General features: G+C 48.2%; 2 protein-coding genes across 2 annotated transcripts; both read left to right on the top strand.

Annotated features, from left to right (window-relative positions):
• Positions 1-9,986: 9,986 nt before the first annotated feature.
• On the top strand, positions 9,987-10,688 carry LOC9649843. Its single transcript, XM_024660266.1, has 3 exons — positions 9,987-10,111; positions 10,194-10,396; positions 10,460-10,688. The coding sequence occupies exons 1-3, from the start codon at positions 10,013-10,015 to the stop codon at positions 10,686-10,688; spliced, it is 531 nt and encodes a 176-aa protein (XP_024516034.1). The 5' UTR covers positions 9,987-10,012.
• A 571-nt stretch (positions 10,689-11,259) lies between these two features.
• On the top strand, positions 11,260-18,134 carry LOC9649219. The gene is made up of 11 exons (XM_024660265.1): positions 11,260-11,396; positions 11,458-12,929; positions 12,984-14,191; positions 14,248-14,501; positions 14,555-16,182; positions 16,241-16,649; positions 16,709-16,850; positions 16,915-17,018; positions 17,070-17,155; positions 17,204-17,284; positions 18,026-18,134. The coding sequence occupies exons 1-10, from the start codon at positions 11,260-11,262 to the stop codon at positions 17,278-17,280; spliced, it is 5,517 nt and encodes a 1,838-aa protein (XP_024516033.1). The 3' UTR covers positions 17,281-17,284; positions 18,026-18,134.
• The last annotated feature ends 613 nt before the right edge of the window (positions 18,135-18,747 follow it).

The raw sequence follows: 18,747 nt of genomic DNA, 5'->3' as shown, positions 1-18,747 counted from the left end.
TCACACAACTATATGCTCAAAGAACTCTTCGACAATCTAGAAGAACAACCACAACCAACACAACATAACTCCGATAAGTACGTCGACAACAAATTCGAACAGCATCTTCCGGAAATTAACACCGGCAAGCAACCCACTGCTGACGACAATGTTGATGACACACCTGAAAAGAGTCCCAAGAAAGAAGAAAAAACAGAGGAGAGTCCACTAAACAACAACAACAATTCACCAGCTTCGTCCTACACCAACTTGCTCTAACAACCCCTTGCTACAAATCACCTTCAAACTCCACAGTGAGAACCTGACAAAACAACCTTGACAATACCGACATTACTACCAACCGCAAATGGCAGTCACTACCACCATCGCCAACATACCCATCGGAAGACACGTTTCGTATCCACTATTTCATGGTCTGAAGTCAGAAGATGCCGAGAAACATGTCAAATAGTTCCAAGAAGCAATCTGAATCAACAGCCAAACAACCAAACTCCCATACTACTTCCAGTGTACCCTTTGAAAGAGAGCCAACGAATGGGCTCAAACACTTCCTCAAAATACAAGTTTCAATGACCTCACATTTAAGCTCATTGACCAATTCAAGTCTTCCCTCACTCAAAGCAAACAACTTCATAAGATCCAAAACTCAAGTAGAAGTTCAGTCAATCCATCGATGACTACTCTCAAACCTTCACTTGACATGCCAGCAAATGCAGCAACAACACCACCGAAACTTTACTTTACCAATGGTACATGCAAGGCCTCTGACGATCCCTCCAAGAAGTGGCGACACACATCAACATCGCCACTTACCCAAACTAGCAAGAGCACTTCAAGATGTTCAAGCTTGACGAATGACAGCACAAGTCGACGACACCGACGACTCAGATTCTGACAGTAGTTCCAATGACGAATCTGACGATGAACTCAGAGAGAATGCCAAGTCAAAACTTCGGAAACTCAGGAAAACAATTGACAAACTCAAGGGAAAGGTCAAGGCCAACATCAAAGAATTTCGATCTGGAATTTGGTGTATTAAGTGCAAGAATGAAGGACATCCACCAAGTGACTGCAAACTCTAAATCTCCAAATGCCAGATCTGTGCCAAAGAAGGTCATGAAGCCAAGACTTGCAGATTTTGAAATTCTCTGAAAGTTCGGCAAATCTTGAACTATCCGGACAGTAGTTTCAACAACCATATCTGAATCAATACTTTGACAACTACCTAGCACCACCTCTGACAAACTGGAGACCACCGAGAAACAACTTCCAACAACAGAGTCGACAATGGAATGATCAACCTCACTACAACAACTACAACAACAACTACAATGATCGACAATACCCACCAAATCGGAACTACCTGGAGAACTAAGACAACTATAACCAAGGATACTAACAATACCCGAGATACCAGAATTGAGGATACCAAGGCCAAGGTTATCAATACCAGGGCTACCAAAGCAACTACAACAACCGGCCATGGCAACCTCGACTTCAAAACCAAGGAGGTCTGCCAAGACTTGGTCCGCTGCCTCCTCGACAACAAGATCAGAACTAATAGTGACTACCAGCAACAAGGATGGTTGAGACCGACAAACTACCTTATGCCAACAATGATGACTCTGATCCTCAAGTCATGGCAGTACAAACCCGAGCATGAATTCGAGCAAAAAAACAACAACTGGACAGAGATTTTGAAGATAGTGAAGAGAAGGGCCCAAAGAGCTTGACAAAACTTCGGGAATGGAAAAAGAAGCAAAAGTTAGTCGCCAAGATACAATGGCAACTCACTCTACGACTACCTGAATTAGTGATTTTAGACTCTGACAATGAAGCTCAGCCATCACCAGCTCAACAACAATGCCAAGACTCAACACTAGAAAACCGACAGACAAATCACCTAACATTAACACTGTAGTGCATGTGATCATGGGATGACTGTCACTGTGGATCCTTAGAACTTTAGGGGATAAAATAGCCACTAAGGGCTCTCTCATCAAGCAATTGCCCCTTTTCTAGTTGGCTTAAGGGGAACAAACATTCAACACTCTAATTCAAACTCACAACAGCACCGATCCTCACCAAGCCCGACTAGATACAAGAGTTCCACATTCATGTCAACACTTCCAACATCGCCACTAGCACAATTCTCAATCAAACTCAGCACAACAACCGAGATCAACCGATCTACTACGCTAGCCAACTACTCAACCCAGCTGAACGAAACTACACCACCACAGAGAAAGATGGCCTACTCACTTCAGAAGTTCTGACACAACATACTGTCAACCAAAGTTGTCCTTTTCGTCGATCACAAGACACTCCTTTACCTCATCAACAAGCCGATACTATTTGATTGAATATCAAGATGGTTCCTTTTACTACAAGAATACAACTTCGAAATCGTCCACAAACCCGGCAAAAATCATGAGCAAGATGACTATCTCATCTGGATCACCACCGGCGACAAACCCGAAAGACTCACTGACAACTTACCCAACTCAAACCTGTTCCGAGTTTCAATACTGGCAACCTGGCTTGGCAACATCTTCAGTTACCTGATTTCAGCAAAAGTTCTAGACCGGTACACCACGTCCGACCAAAAGAAGACTTTCGTCACTAAGACCCGCTGATACTCAGTCTTTGGCGGCAGTCTCTACAAACTCAGCATCGACAACATTCTTCGCCGATGCATCAAGCTGCCAAGCACAACTCAAATCATCAAGGAAGCTCATGCTGGACCTTCCGGCGGACACTTCACTGCTGACACCACAACTCAGAAGATTCTTTAAGCTGGCCTCTGGTGGCCGACACTCTGGCACGACACTGAAGAATTCTGCAGATGCTGCGACACATGTCAAATGACACTGATTACTACTGAAAACTCAGACTCAGCAACTCAACCCGACATTCTAGATGGCACCATTTCAGAAATGGGGATTCGACTTCGTCGGACACCAAGTCAGCACCTATCTCTGCGAGCTTCTACACGAGGCCGTCTCGACCTTTGAACGGAAGCGCAAAGTCGCAAACCACATCTGAGAAGGGCAAAATCAGTACATCATCAATGCCATCAATTACACTACCAAGTGGGCTGAAGCAATACCTCTCTGACACGCCACAGCAAAAGCAACAGCAAACTTCATCTACAAAAATATCATCACTCGTTTTGGCACACCACTCGAACTCGTCACCGACAGAGGCACCCACTTCATCAATGAAATGATTGAACATCTCACCACCAAGTTCAAAATCCGACACAAAACGTTGACACCATACTATCCTCAAGACAACTCACAGCTTCCACACTCACCCCAGCACCTGGATCCACTCAAATCAGCGACTTCTTCTCACCACCAACTCAACATCTCCAAAGGAAAACATCAGCTGCTCGCCCAGGACTCGGTTTCTCCACCAGCTGAGAATGTCATTCTCACCGCCCCGACCCCCTTGACACGCTCCATGAAAGAAAAAATCAACTACCTTCACCAATCACTCGTAGAACACGCAACCATGCCTCCTTCAGCAAATGCCGCGACAAGCATTAGCAAAAATTCTGCCCCTTCAACAAAATTTCAAGCGGAAGATTTGGGCTGTTCAACCCCAGTGGATACATTAATTTCAGTGCCACATCTGGGCCGTTCATTCAGCATCAATCTGAAATGCTCATCTCCAACCACATCAAAGAATCCGAACTGACCATGCCACCATATCCAATGAAGCAGATTAAGCCTCCAGCAAACTTCAAATCCCGAGACCAAGAACACAGTGAACCCTAGCGAGGAACACCAGGATTACGGAGCAGGAGCAAGAGCAGCAGCCATGCCTCAGCCACAGAGTCAGGTACACCGTGATTACAACGAGATCAGGAAGGAGTACGAGGATAAACTCTGTGACCCGAGCTACTGCACTCGCAAGTTGTTTGAAGCCCTTGATCAACACATGCATCATGAGCTCCACAACCAAGCGAACCACTTCCCAACACCAGCTGACATCTGATCATACCATACCAACCATAGATTTGATCATACACAGCATATCATACACAGCATGGGAAGTGGTTCGCTTGGTCATGGAGCTCGTGGTACATGCGTTGATCAAGGGCTTCAAACAACTTACGGGTGCAGTAGCTCAAGTCGCAGAGTTTATCCTTGTACTCCTTCCTGATCTTGTCGTAATCACGGCGTACCTGACTCTGTGGCTGAGGCATAGCTGCTGCTCTTGCTCCTCCTCCATGATCCTGGTGTTCCTCACTAGGGTTTGCTGTGTTTTTGGTCCCGGGATTTGAAGTTGCTAGAGGCTTAATCTGCTTCATTGGATGTGGGTGGCGTGGTCGGTCTGGATTCTTTGAGGTGGTTGGAGATGAGCATTTCGCATTGATGCTGAATGAACGGCCCAGATGTGGAACTATCCACTGGGGTTGAACGGCCCAAATCTTCCACTTGAAATTTTGTTGAAGGGGTGGAATTTTTGTCGCAGCATTTGCTATGGTTGCGTGTTCTGCGAGTGATTAGCAAAGGTAGTCAATGTTTTCTTTCATGGAACATGTAGAGGGGTTTGGGTGGTGAGAATGACGTTCTCAGCTGGTGGAGAAACCAAGTCTTAGGCGAGCAGCTGACGTTTTCCTTTGGAGATGTTGAGTTGTTGATGAGAAGAAGTTGGTTTTGGGGCTGATTCGAGTGGATCCGGATGCTGGGGTGTGTGGATGCTGGTGTGAGTTGTCTTCATTATTGCTGATGACGAGCTGCTCTTGGAGCAGCAGATTTCAAGCTAGATTCACTGGTGTGTTGCGTGTGAGGCAGCAGCGAAGTGGAGTTGAATTGTTGGAGTGTTTGTTGCTGGAGCTGGTGTTGCTGGAGTGAGCTGAGCTTGATTGTTGAGGTGCTGGCTTCGGTTTCTTGCTGGGAGTTGCTCCTTCTAATCTTGACTGATCCTCAGAGCTGTCGCTTTGTTCTTTGTAGTTCATTTGGGTTGTCCACGGTTGCTTGTTGGGAAGAGCTTCGTGTAGAGCTACCAACAGTGGGAACATTACTGTTCGCATGGTTTTCTTGTTGAGTGTAGCGAGGATGGCACAGCGAGAAGCTTGAGAAGGAGCTCGTGGAGATGATGAGCCACGTTCACACGTCGAGTAGAGCTCCATAGACCTCTGCTGTGCACTTGCCGAGATGTTGAAAATGGAAGCAATTCTTGCTGGGCTGATGGTGATCTCGTTGGTGCCATCGGTCTTGGGGTTGAAGGAGGCAGCCACCTTCCTCGCCAGCTTTTGGTCAGGGTGCCTTGTGGATGGTCCTTGAGCCAGGCAGTTGTGTCGTTGCCGGGAAGCCTTGCATGATGTACCTGGATGAGCTTGCATCTTTCTCTTCATTTTCTGTGATCGTGCCCCATTAGGGTTCCTGAGACCCGTAACTTTTGGTTGGCTGATCGTGTGGCACTTGATTGCTGGTGATGAATGGTAGAGATTTATTGACCGAATTGACTTGAAGTTACAGGTCTCAGGAACCCTAACGGGGCAAGCACTTCAATCACAGAAAATGAAGAGAAAGATGCAAGCTCATCCACCCCAGTGCCTCAGGTACGTCATGCACCATATTCCTAGGCTTCCCAGCCATGTAAGTAAGAGACGAATGTCTGATTTCCAGTGGAAGTAAGGACTAGCACTTGTCCTGCGGCTGAGACTACAGTATTTGTGCTCAAGCAGCGTAGCAGGCTTGATCACTCATCATCATCACATCATCATCATCAACACACCTTATATCTCTGCTGGCGACCACGTACCACTTACCATCATCTTTCACCACGATCAGTCCATCACGACCACCGACTTGCAGCCAGCTATAGAGCTCGCGGGAGTAGTTCGCTCCGGTTGGTGCGCTCACCCTGTTAACTAGCTTGCAGCCGGTGCCCGTGGGAGTGGTTCTGCAGTCCCCACGCTGCTGGTTGGTGTAACAGAGGGAAGTGTTTCTATTCTCGGGTTGAAAGATGCTGCGGGTCGACTTGTCACTGATCTGGCTGAGATGCATCAAATGGCGTGCGATTATTTTCAACATCTCTTTTAAGCGCAGATGCGGGCTTTGCATTCGATTATAGCGGCTCTCCCACAGTCAGCATCGCTATAGCTTTTTATGCAGTGCACTGAGATCGCTGGGCGGGCCGGGCACTTTTGGATGAGTGGCAGCGTGTTCAAAACTCAGAAGACTCGGATAGATTAATATGATTGAAGATGCATTACCTACTTGTGTTATAATTTGTTACCACCTATACTATAAATATGATGAGGGCGCGATCTTAGATCTAAGTTGACTTTTGGTGGTATATTTTCATGCGTGTAGTAAAAGTTAGGGCCAAACGCTTGTCTTCAGACTTTAGAGCGATTCACCTTGGCTGGTGCCGGTGATTCGAAGAAATGGGAGAGGTAAAGCGAGATCGATGGTAGTCATCTGAGAAAGTGTTCCATTCTATAGCTTTCTAAGCGCAGGAGTATGCAGTCGGGATTTGGGAAGAATCAATACCAAAAATGCTTTTGCAGTTCATTACTCTTCGTTTGTCCAAGTCTACATTGCAACCATCGTCAGAGAACTAGCGATTCAGCATCAATTTTGACCTTGGGGTGTCTCATCTGAAGCTTGGAACATAATGTCATCTTGCCCGTTTGTACCAACCTGAATGGGAATGAGGTAAAGGTTACTCATGACCGAGCCAGGAAGGAGGAGCTTCCTCAGATGCCGATGTTCCAGGGACGTTTGCACCCGCCCAACCACTTGGATCTTTCCATCTCGGACAGACATCCCTTGTATTCCATGACGAGCTCCACGATGCCTGAGGCAGCTCGAGCATCGAAGCTTGAACGTCAATCTTCTCGTCGTGAAGAAACGTCTTGTTAATCTCGACCTGCACCCTCGTTGCGTCGCATCCTGGGACTAGAATTGTGTCCAGAAGCTTCTTCCCATGGAGCTACTTGCTTCACGCAAATCTCTGCTGGCTCGCTGTCACCTTTTGCTACCCACAGTTTTTCGAACACTGTCGGCTCCACAGGAATGCCAAAAACCCGAACGAGCTGTGGAAATGCATCCACCAGGCTAGAGACAATGTGGTATCTTCCAGAAGCAAGAGCTCTACTCTCAGTAAAGCACTGCTTAATCACTTTGTGCTCGGGTTCCTCATCTGGAAGCAGCAGTCGAATCGAAAGTAGTAAGTCTCACCGCTCTCAATGGTTTTGAGCAGCCGCCTTCCTCGAACTCGGGGCCAGATCCCGTTCGTGAAGATCGAGATGTGGACCTTGCTCCTATCGATCATCGACTGCTCGTATGTGAGACCAGCAGGCAAGTCAAGAGCATCCATTTGCAGCGAGAGTTCGATGCTTGCATGAGTCGTCACCAAAGCGCCATCTTTTTGAGCCGGCGCTAGGGTTTTTTTGAGATAGATGGAGGGTAATGTAGTGTTCTGTAAGGTGGAGAGGGAGCCAGGCGCGGGCTTGGCGCCAACGCCTGAGGCTGTACTTGCTCACCCAGGCGTGGATTCGATTCAGGTGGCGCCGGGCAGCACTTTGGGTGAAGCTGTTGAAAGGATCAAGCATCGGGCTGGTGAGAGGCTCCCTCCAGGCAGTGTCTTCTGGTTTCTCACCGGGAAGAACCACTGGATGAAAATACGGGCTCAGAACGCTCAGCAGGCGTTGGAGCCTTGTCGCAAGTATTATTTCCGCGTGGCCGCTCCCGAATCTTACAAAAGGCAAAAGACCAGTTGTGGTATTCTCGAGTTTGATCGGCTGCACAGCATGTTTCCCGTGTTCAAGGGCTTGCTACACTTGGATCACGTTTCCGCCACGGCGTTCCTGCGGTTTACTAACAAGTCCAGCACTCTGGACGAGCAGTGCAGGGCCATGGTGTCCGCGATTACACGCATTCACACCTGCAGCGATCAGGGTCAGTTTCAGGAGCTGGTTGGAGACTTCGAGGCTTGCTTTGGTGTGAGGCTGTTCGATCACAGGGATGAAATCTCTGCTGGGTTTGTATCCTTTTGAATCCTTTTGTACAAAACTCAAAACTTACAACTCTCCTCTGCAGGAAACTGGAGTTCGTAACTTCAAACACCAAAGAAAGTTTTCCAGCCGTGATCCTGCAGAGGGACCGCTTTGTTTGTGTGGTTGTCCGACATGGCCAGCTCCTACAATCTAAGCCCTTTCTCTTTGGCGACGCCAACGATTCTCCCTTACTGGTTTGTGTTCGTGTTCTTCTATAAATCTCACTAATAGTATTTTCAGGAGCTTGGGTTCTTATCTTGGCTGGGTAACGTGATGAGCATACGACCCATGTCTTACGAACCCGGCCAGCTTATAACCATAGCCACCGGCGGCAAGCACGATCTACGGCTTCGGGTACTGCACCAGTTTAGTACGTCGAGCGTATCCAATTCGGTCTTTAAAGTGATGGACGAGGCCACAGGCCAGCTTCTCCTCATGAAAATCGGCCACTCGATGGACACCAAGAAGCAAATCACGCAGCTTTGCCTCCACTCTCGACTTTGGGATCAGGTAATACACATGGAGCTCTTCGTCTTTATATTCACGACTCTAAACCTTTCAGCTAGAGAATGACGCAAGGATTCTCCAGCGTCTCAACGAGCATAGCGACTTGTTCCCGCGCGTCGTTTTCTCTGGCTTTTGGAACCAAATGCCTGTTCTGCTGACGGAGCTGGACGGAGAGTCGTTTGCAGTCACTTACACAACGCGTCCGCTGGAAGCGCGAGTTGTAGAGCGGCTGTGCAAGGATTTGACAGAGTCCGTCCTCGTTCTCCATGTAAGCTTACCATGCCATCTGTGCCGAGAGCTGATCGCTGGTGCTTTTGCAGAGCCAAGGCATTGCTCACGCTGATATAAACCCCTCGAACATCGGTGTCCAGCACACACGAGAAGGTGGCACTCGTTTCTACTTGTATGATTTTGGCTGTGCCGTGGATTTGAAGCAGCAAGAGCAGCACGAAACAGCAGTCAATTTGCTCTACAGTTCTTGGGAGGTGCTCGAGGGAAGAATGCCAGGCCTCATGTCGGAGCTAGTGTCGGTTGCCTACGTGTGTTTGGACATGGCCGGCGAGTGTTTGCCTTGGGAAGGGGCCGCCCTGAGAGGAGAAGTCCAGGCGTGTCGGGAATTGCGCCAAGGTTTTAGAGTTGATGATGAACTTGCCAGCTCCGGCATTGTGAGCCCAGCGCTGCAGGCTTGGCTCGCGTTTGTGGTTTCTCATCCCAGCGATGAGGCTGTGGGCTTCGACTTTGTTGCAGTGCTACGGATGGCCTCCTCACTTTTAGGACTTGCAGAGCTACCGGTAAAGGCACTGTCAACACAAGTACAGCAAACCATACACAAGTGTTGGTGCTGAAACATATGACAGAGCCATGTATCTTAACTTTGTTTACATTTGAAAATGTATAGTTAAGATTCCCAGAAAAACTTTATGCAGTTGGATGATATATAAGGAGTTATTCATTTGAGCTTTCTTATATATAGTTTTGTTTATAGTCCACTTGTGCCCAAGAGATTGCATTGTTGAGCTAAGCATCTTATTGACAATATATCTTGCAGTATATGCCAGAGAACAAGGTGAAATCCTAGTTGACACAATTATCTTCTTCGTTTTCGTTACTTTGAATCTGGTATGCTACCAACTGGCTAAGACCGAGTTTGAGAAATTAGCTTGGGATCTGGCCAAGGAGCATAACCTGCATCTGGTGGTGCTGTGCCCTACGCTTGCAACCATCACTGAATAAGCCATTTAAGCCTTTTGAATCTAAGTCATTTCCTCTATGACTTAGATTGATATGATTGAAGATGCGTATGATCCTGTGGGACAATGAGTCGGCTCCTCCGTAGAAGTTAAAGCATAATAATGGATGCCACTTTACCTTTAGAGTCCACTGCCGCCCGGCTTGCTCCTTTTAAACACACCGCGAGGCCAGTCTTCGTATTTTTTCGCGAGATTTCAAAGTTTCTGGTGCGAGATCTCGAAGTTTTTGGTGCTTATGGCGATGAGAAAGTCCCCCCAGATCGTCTCGTTAGCTTTCATCTTGCACTCTGTATCGTTCGCACTCGCAGTAGCAGCGGCGTTTCGAATCACTCACGTAAGCTGCAACTCTGGAGAGTTTATACCAAGAATTCTCTAAGATCACTTGCAAATGTTGCTATGTTCTTGGATGGATATAGGCCACTGCTCAAAGAGTTAGCGGAAATGCCCAGACTTTCACCTGTGAGTTTCACCGGGCCACGACTCTTGGAGCCGCCTCCGCGATTTTTCTCGCAGCCGGGCAGCTCTTTTTACTTCTTTCCACCAAATGTAGGTGCTGCCCGTGCCCTCCCAAGGCAAAGGTTGCAAACATTTGCACTATCATCCTTTGTATCTTCTCATGGTAAAAAGTGTTCTTCGTTTATGATCTCGAGCTCACCTAAAAGCGTTGTTTTCTCACTGCCAGGACGATGTTTCTCTTCGCGGAGATCTTCATTCTTGTGGGTTCTTCGCGAGTAAATTTATCGATGAAAAAAGTGAAACGCACTTCATTCCACGACTGTAAGGCTGCCCGGCAAGAGATATTTGGGATCGGTGCGGCTTTCGCTTTTCTCACCGCGATAGCTTCCATGGCTTACTATGTCTGCTACAACAAGGCGGCGCAGAGGATTCTCCATGCTGCTGGCCCCGTGTAGCCAAATTGTCATGCCTCAGAGATTTCGATAATAATAATAATACATTGTTTTAGATGACTTTTTAAATTAATATCTGATTCTGTGCAATAACAATGAAATGCTGCGAGAAGGAAGACCGACGACTGCTGCAGGAGCAAAGCAAATGCAAGCAGCAGCGATCTAGGACAAGGCGGCCCATCTTTCACAAAAACGAGAGTGGTCTTGCCTAGGAAAAAGAGAAACATGGGATTGGTTGATCCGTAGAAAGTTTTGTTCATTACTTCTTAAAGCTTTAGATTCTAAATAACTTTGCGACCACTTTCGTGGATGGATGTGTCTTTTGAAACAGCTTAGTATATTTCATGCTCATTGTTTTCGTATGATATCGATTTCGGAACAGCCTTTGTTTCCACGTTCATATCTACAAAGTATATATCATCGCCAACTTTTGTTTGTGAGAGAACCAGCAATGCTCAAGCTTGGAAGATATTAGTAGTAAACATAATTTTTGCTATGATAGATATTATTTAGTCAATGTTATGGATTCGAAATGGGAATTTAGTTTGTTTGGTAAGGTTTAGGGTTCTTCGTGATGGGGAAGAGGACGTCGTCGGCGTCGACGAGCGGCGCCGGCGCCGTGAAGAAGCCCAAGCTTCAGGGCCAGGATTTGGAGGTTTCCAATGTGGAGCTCATGCGATTGCTGCGGCTGTCCAGCGCGCCAAATTCCAGGTCTCTCTGCGTGCTCTCGATTTTCTCCGTGTTCTTGCTCACGATCGTGTCTCCTTTGCAGCAAGCTTGATCAGGCATTCCAGTTCGTGGAATGCCAGAAGAAGGGATCGCTCTCGAGAGGAGTGCCGATGCCGCAGTTTGTGTCGTTCCTGGCGGGATGGATTCAATCAGAGATTATTTCCAGTGCGAAGCCAGGATCCAAGGACAAAGGGGGAAATGTGACTACCGACGCTCGTTCCTGGGCTATCTTGCACTGGTGCTTGTCGAGCCAGGGAAACCTTCACGTCTATCCAGGTATTCTCAAGGGAATAGATTTAGTTCTCACAACGAAGGGTATGAGGAGAAGAGAGGGAGAACTTCTTCTGGATGGCAATGAGAGTGAAGAGCTCGAGGTGGTGGTCGTTTCGGTGATCGAGATTTTGAAGCTCTTGCTACACACTTATGACAGGAGTTTCCGGCCACAGCTTCTAGATTGGACCCTGTTTGCTTCGTCGTTCTTCGAGGCTTTGCTGCGTAGCGAACCCGAAAGATCTATGCTGGAGACCGGGGCATTGATAGCAGATGGATTCGGGAAGTTTCTCACGACTCAGGCGAATCCCAAGGCGGCATTCCAAGCGATAGTCGAGAAGCTCTTGTGTCCGCTGCTTAAGTTGACGGGGGTTTTGATCTACGAGAGAAAAGGCTGTGACGCGGTGGAGTTGCTACGCACGGCGATAGCCAGAGTTTTGGACTACGGGCTTTTTCACACAGTTCCTATAGAGGGGTTCCCAGAGGCATCCACTGCTGCTGCTAAGTGGCTCAACGATTCCAGCGCGCAGGAAATGGAAACCACAACCAGTCACAAGCTTCTGTTCGAGAAACTGAAAGAGCTGGGACAGGAAAGGTCTTTCACAGCGCTGGCATCGCTCGGGGAATTGCTGAGGCTGTTCGCACAAAGCTTTAAGGGTCACAGGGCATCCATCAAGTCGGATGTATTCGGGGTACGAGGGGTGGGACAGCAAGAAGGATCTGAGGAAAAGGAAAATCAACAGGGTGGTGAAGACGGCGAGTCCAAGAGTGTGCGTCTCACTGACAACCAGCTGCAGTTTCTGGTCTTTGTAGAGCTTTCGCTGCCTCTGATCCAGCAACTTATCGACGAGAAAGAGGTTTCCGGGAAGACAAGTTTGGTGTCTGCGACAAGTAGCTTGTTTCGCGTTGTGAAGGAACAGGTTGTGTATGTTCCAACGAGAGACACGCCGACAAATGGCCACTTTAAGTTTATCAAGCGATACTACGGGGTGCTTGTGGATTACGCAAAGTCACTTTCAGCTGTAAACGATAGCGGGATGACGGGATTGATAGCAGCTGGCTACGGGGAAATAGTTCGTGGCATAGGCGTTGTCTTGGATATAGATCATCGAGCGGCTGAAGGTGGCGTGGAGGACTTCTGGCGCATTCTACTGTCAGCAACGGTTATAGAAACTAGCGAAGTTGCAGACGTGATCGCGGTTGGATGCCAAATGCTGAGAATTTCGAGTGAGCTTCGAGATCTCGGTGAGTCTTTCGGACAAATTCAAAACTGCTTCTTAACTAGCTCTTGAATTTCAGGTGCTTTACCGGTGCTCTTTTCTTCCGTGAAATCACTGGGACCAGACGAAGGCTTGCAGTTTCTGTCGCCCTCTTTGTTCGCGCAGGGTCTTAAAAGCTTCTTTTGCGATCCTTTACTTCTAAATGCACTACGGAAGATGATCGAGAACATGCCCGAAGCTCAAGCTCCTGAAGTCGTGAACATGGTGTCAAGGGACGCTTTGGAAACGCTTCGAATGATCAACAGTACCGACGTGGTTGTCGAAGCAGTGGTGATGGCCTCAGGGGAACTTCATGCACAGATTTTGGAAAATCTCAACGTTACATCAACAAATGCTTACCAAGTAGGGGTCAACGTGAGGCATCTTGTCACCTCAGTTGTAGCAGTGCCACTTTCCGATCTTCTGGTCAAGATCTCGAAAGGAAAAGTGAAGAAACTTGCAGAATGGGCAGGGTTGAAGGCTTTCTTTCTTCTTCGGCTATACTTAATATGCCGGATGCTGCACCGACAGTGTATCTCACTTATGGCCCCTCTCAAGGCCGGGAAAGCGGCTGAAGCAGCGCACGAGCTACACTTGGACTCGTTAGAAATCGACTGGATGGAGATAGCTTTGGAACCGCAGGACTTGTCCACTTTCTCGTGGATTGGACAGGCAACTAGCGTTACCGCTCTTATCAACGGACTTCTTCTAGTGACGCAGAAGACGTCATTTCCATCGTTATACTATTTGATGGATCTCCTTGCAATTCAGCGCCTGAGTGACTTGCAAAGGTATATCCAGTCCGTTGAGTATTTCGAAGCGAAACTTACCTCCTCTTCTGTTGAAGATCCAGTTTTGCACTCGCTCGACAGTGTGGATTATCAGAACGGAAAGTCATCGTCAGAAGGTGATGTCCGTCAGTTGCTACTGGATTTCAAGGCCGAAGCGAAAGACTTGGTCGTTTTACTCCTTGATGGTGGCACCTCGTGCTCACTCAAGGAGATTGGTGAGACGGTGATCACGTCTTGGAATGGAGTTGTGGTGATGCTAACGGAGGAAAGCATGCCTTCGGCAAGATGGCAACTCATTTCTCGTACAATAGACCTTTGGTCAAGATATGCTTCCAGGAAATGTCTTACGAGCTGCCTTAGTTACGCCTTGATCACTTGGAGGCCTGAACCTCCAGCATTCGCTCAACGTCCCATTACTCGTGAGCTTCTTCATAATCTTCTATTTTGTGAGAACCAGGTGGTGTTTATCTTCTAGTTTGATGGTTTCTAACGTTTAGACATTTCTTTTTGCAGAGGGTCCAAACTGCTCTTCTACCAGCTGCTTGGAAGGCTCTACGGAAACTTCTGCATCTGGAAATAGAATTCAAGAAGTTCAAGAAGCCTTCTTTTACAGGCTTTGAGTCGTCAACCTTGAACATCCAGCTGTTGCCGGATTCAACGTTAGAAACATGCATTGGTCTTTTCCAGCTTATTGCTTCCTTTCCTTGGGGACAAAAGAAGGAGCTGGATACAATGCAGTGCATTTTCTCGGTTTGCTATGTCGAAAGGTACCGCATTTTTTCTTTGTTTTGCTTATAAGAACATGTTTTTTTTTTCTTAGACTCGCCTTAAGTATGTTGGCTGCAATTATCAAGAACAGATCAGAAATCTCAGGTGTCAAGATATTTGAACTTTTTGCCGTCTGCAGACAGACAACAAAAGCATTCGCGATTACCCGCAGCAAACAGATCGGTAGCGACGTTCCGGGATTCGATATGGACCTTTTCAGCTGGCTATATCGATCCATCAACATGGCCTCAGATTGCGCAATGAAGCTGAAAGAAAGGAGTGCTTTTGTGGCTGAATCCATCGCTGGCTCGCTGGCTTCCGCTGTCAAGAGTACGCAGTCATACATCCAGCATATTTTGAACCAGATCTTCGCGTTGGAATCGAGCTGCCTCCTTGTCAAGCGGTCCGAAGCACGGGCGGAATCAGTTGACAGGGACGACGACACTAAGTTCCTGTTCAAATGTATACAGCAAGCCGACAGTGCCTGGGACGCAGATGACAATGAGCTGCAAAGCTACAGCTTTCTTGGATCGATATCTTTCGCAAGGAGTATTTTGTGGACAGCTGCTGAAACTCTCGGGCTCCTGGACAGAAAATGTCAAGAAGACAAAAGCAGAGAGTTACGATGGCTGACAACGATTCCTTGGGTGTCGTCTCTCAGAAGTATTGAGCAAAAGGTTGTTACCATTCTACTGGGACGTATTGCAGAAGCCCGGGGTACAGAGTCACGGCAGAGCAGTATTCTAGACGTGTTTCTGGACTCGAAAAACATCGATGTGAAGGCCCTGAAAGTTGAGACACTACTGGAGGACCAGGAGGACGATGAGAGCACCGATGAAAGCGACAGTGAAAAAGAAGAGCAAGAAGACGAAGGAAAGTCTGAAACTTCGAGCGACGACGAGGATCGAAAAGTAGAACCGGCTCAAGACATTGACATGGAGGAAGTGAACGTTCGAGCGGACGAGACATCTCAGCTACATCCACTGGACGAATCGCAGAAAGCTGCTCTAAGCTGGCTGTTCGACAGCGGCTTGCAACGAGAACGATCGGAAATCGTTGGGGAGCTCTTGATGGCCATGGCTGCCTTGGTGAAGCTGAGAAGTCTACACTTTTCGCCGTATGCTTTGAAAGCGTCTTCTATCGGTAAGACGGTGGCTCCTTCGACAGTCAGTGCAGTGCTGGAAGTTGTCTATTCACTTCTCACCGAGGCAACGTCCCTTATGTATCACGCTGCGCCCGCCAAGCGTACGTGTTTCTTCTGGATTTTCGGAGCAGTCAAGTGCATGGAGTCACTCGGGCTTGTTCTACCTTCGCTTCAACCTCCGGTAGCTCGAGCAGAGTACCTGAGACTTTTGAAGCTGCATATTGATCTCCTGGGAGCTGTTATATGGCTGCAGTCGTCTGAAATAAGAGCCGGCAGAGAGCTGCATGTCGACTTTGGCCGTTTCTACGGAGACTTGGGTGCTGCGATCAGGGATTCGTTTTGTGCGCTCATCAAGTTCGCACCAGTGCCGCAGCTTCTTCTTGCGTTTCAGACTATACAGAAGGCACTTTGTGGAAGCTCTGACGTTTCCAAGTTCAGCTCCGCTTTGAGACTCGGTGACTCTGACGATGGAAGAGTTGGAGTTGTAACTGCGGCTTGTGTGGAGTGCCTCGCAGTCGCTCTGGACGCTGTTTCAGGTAAGTTGCTGTTTTATTTTTCCATCGTGACCTCTATGATCGTCTTTTTGTTTTACAGGTCCACGACGTTTAAAAGTCCTTGCAAAGTACTCACCGAGATTCATCGCCGAGCTAGTGAATCTAATCACGCATCTTCAAGGACCAGCTGTGTTTTATAAGAAAAAACGGCAGGAAGAGAGGCCAGCTACAGTCGCCTCCTCCTCCGTCCTTCTCCAGAGCCTGGACATCATAACAAGGATCGCTTCCCGCGAAGTCATTTTCTGTATGAAAGCCACTCACGTTGCTCTTGCTCTGCACAGTCCCGTGGGTATTTTAAAGCCAGTATATCAGTTCAAGCTCCCAAGCTACACCAAGCACAGGAATCCCCGCTTCAAGATTGAGGATGGCAATGTGGACGCTGAGGTCGTCTTGCATTTTTATATTGCATCGTGCAAGCTGCTATATACAGTCTTAAAACATCGGAAAAGGTAACATATTTGATCATTTTGAGCATCCATCTAAAGCGCTCTCTTTTGTCCTCTCACAGAGAGAGCGGCCGCGCTATTGCACTTCTGGGAGAATCTCTTCGTGTGCTGTTACACTGTTTGGAAAGTTCATCAAAGCTTTGTACAATGACTACGGTTACTGCTATGCAGTGTGCCCGTTGGCTTCGGCGAATATATGAAGAGGTAACTTTTCTTTGCCGTGTTTTACATGTTTTTTTGCCTGAAACATTGTTTCCCGTCGATCCAGCTCGGAGAACAGAAAGAGACCTTGGGAAGGTACTGCATAAACGTCCTCTCCGATTATCTGTCCGTTTTGTCAGGAGCTGGACCTTTTGAAGCCGGCCTGGACAGGTAAAGTCCCTTTCTTTTCCCTTCGTATCGTAAACCAAAACTTCCTTTCAGGGAGGTGGACAAGGAGCTTCGACCGGGCGTGTACGCACTCTTGAGCTCGTCTCAAGATCTACAACAACTCCACGCCGCACTTGGAGGTTACGCCTTGCATTCGTGTTATGAGATTCTCACTGTTGATCTAGCAGAAGGACCTCTGAGAAGCAATCTTGCGATGATTAGGAAAGACTACGAGAAAAACTTCAAGTACACCGGAAAAATCTAACCTGGTACGTAAGACCGTTCTAGTCAATATGATGGATTCTGCCATTCTTGATATGCCTGGTTTGGATCTTGCATGTAAGCCTGGCTTGGATCGTAAGCTTGGTACTGGTATCCTTGGTTGGGGTCTTGCACGTAAGGGTCCTGATGAAAACCATAACTTTGCATCTGAGGGTCTTGCATATACATCTGCTGCATCTGAGGATCTTGCATATACATCTCCTGCATCGGATCTTGCATGTACATCTGTTGCATCTGTGGATCTTGCATATACATTTGCATCTGAGGATCTTGATATCCTTGGTATAAGTTCCCTGCCATTTGTCCATATGGATCTGTCTGGTAGAACGTGTAGTTTCCAGGAATCTGGCCTTGAAGGTATGCCGCTTGCATGTAGTTTGGATCGTTGTAGAGAGCCCCGCTCTGCATGTATCCTGCTTGTGGACTTTGCATCCAGGGAGACATTGCAGCCAGTGGATTCTGAGCTACAAATCCCTGCGGGAAAGTTCCCACTGCTGAGTCTGCCTGCTGCCGAGGACTTGCCCAGGAATCGTCATCTTGAGCAGACGCTTGTTCGTCCTCCGTTGTTGCTTTGCCTTTGCCTTTCTGCTTGCGAGACTTCTTTGATCCAGCGTCGGACGACGTCTCGGATGGTGGTGACTTCTTCCCTTTGCCTTTCTTGCTTCTCTTGCTGGTGGAACTCGCTTGAGAGCTTGTTGCTGACGAACTCTTCGGTATGGAATCCGCAGGTGTGTCTTCCTCCAGCCACGACGGGAACAGCGTGTCTTCGTCCTCTTCCACCAGAGCGGCGGCTCTCTTCTTGGCGGTTTCGTCGTGCTCCTCGCCTTCAAGGATGATATCAATCACCGCCGACGGCTCGACGTGCTCCTGTTCCTCCTCCTTGGGCTTGACGGCCTGCTTTACCTCCTGGGCGACGCTCTCCCACCTCCCGCTGACGCGCATCACGAACCACGTCCGGTACAGTATGGCAAGCAGCGCAGCAATCACCACGATGTTGACAACCGAGGCCTTGTACCACTTGCTCTTGACGTTCTGCAAGATGCCGGCCTTGCAAGAGTCGCAGTCGAGGCAGAGCTCGTTGGCGTTCCACACCGAGCAGTCCGCGTCCGCGTCCGGGGTGCTGGGAAGCCGCCAGTTGGTCCCGCCTTGGTAAGCAAAGCCACAGGGAAATGGTGGAGCGCAGCATCCAGACTGCGAACAGCACAAAGTTTACGTGAGAAGAGCAGCAACGTTTACGTGAGAAGAGCAACGATCGATTCAACAACGAAAGAGAAGATGGAGAGGGGACCTGTGTGGAGGACAGCTTTGCGGAGTACACCTCCTCGGCCGAGCCAAGGTTCCAGTTGTGACAGAAGCTCCCTTTGGCGACGCACGACCGGATGTCCTGCCAGTGCGATCCATTCCCGACCAGCTTCCTCTGGAGCCACTTGGAGTAGTCCGTGAAGAGGTA

The sequence above is a fragment of the Selaginella moellendorffii genome, unplaced genomic scaffold (assembly GCF_000143415.4).
Source record: "Selaginella moellendorffii unplaced genomic scaffold, v1.0 SELMOscaffold_73, whole genome shotgun sequence".
Lineage (NCBI taxonomy): Eukaryota > Viridiplantae > Streptophyta > Lycopodiopsida > Selaginellales > Selaginellaceae > Selaginella > Selaginella moellendorffii.
This window is presented reverse-complemented; position numbering and strand designations above follow the sequence as displayed.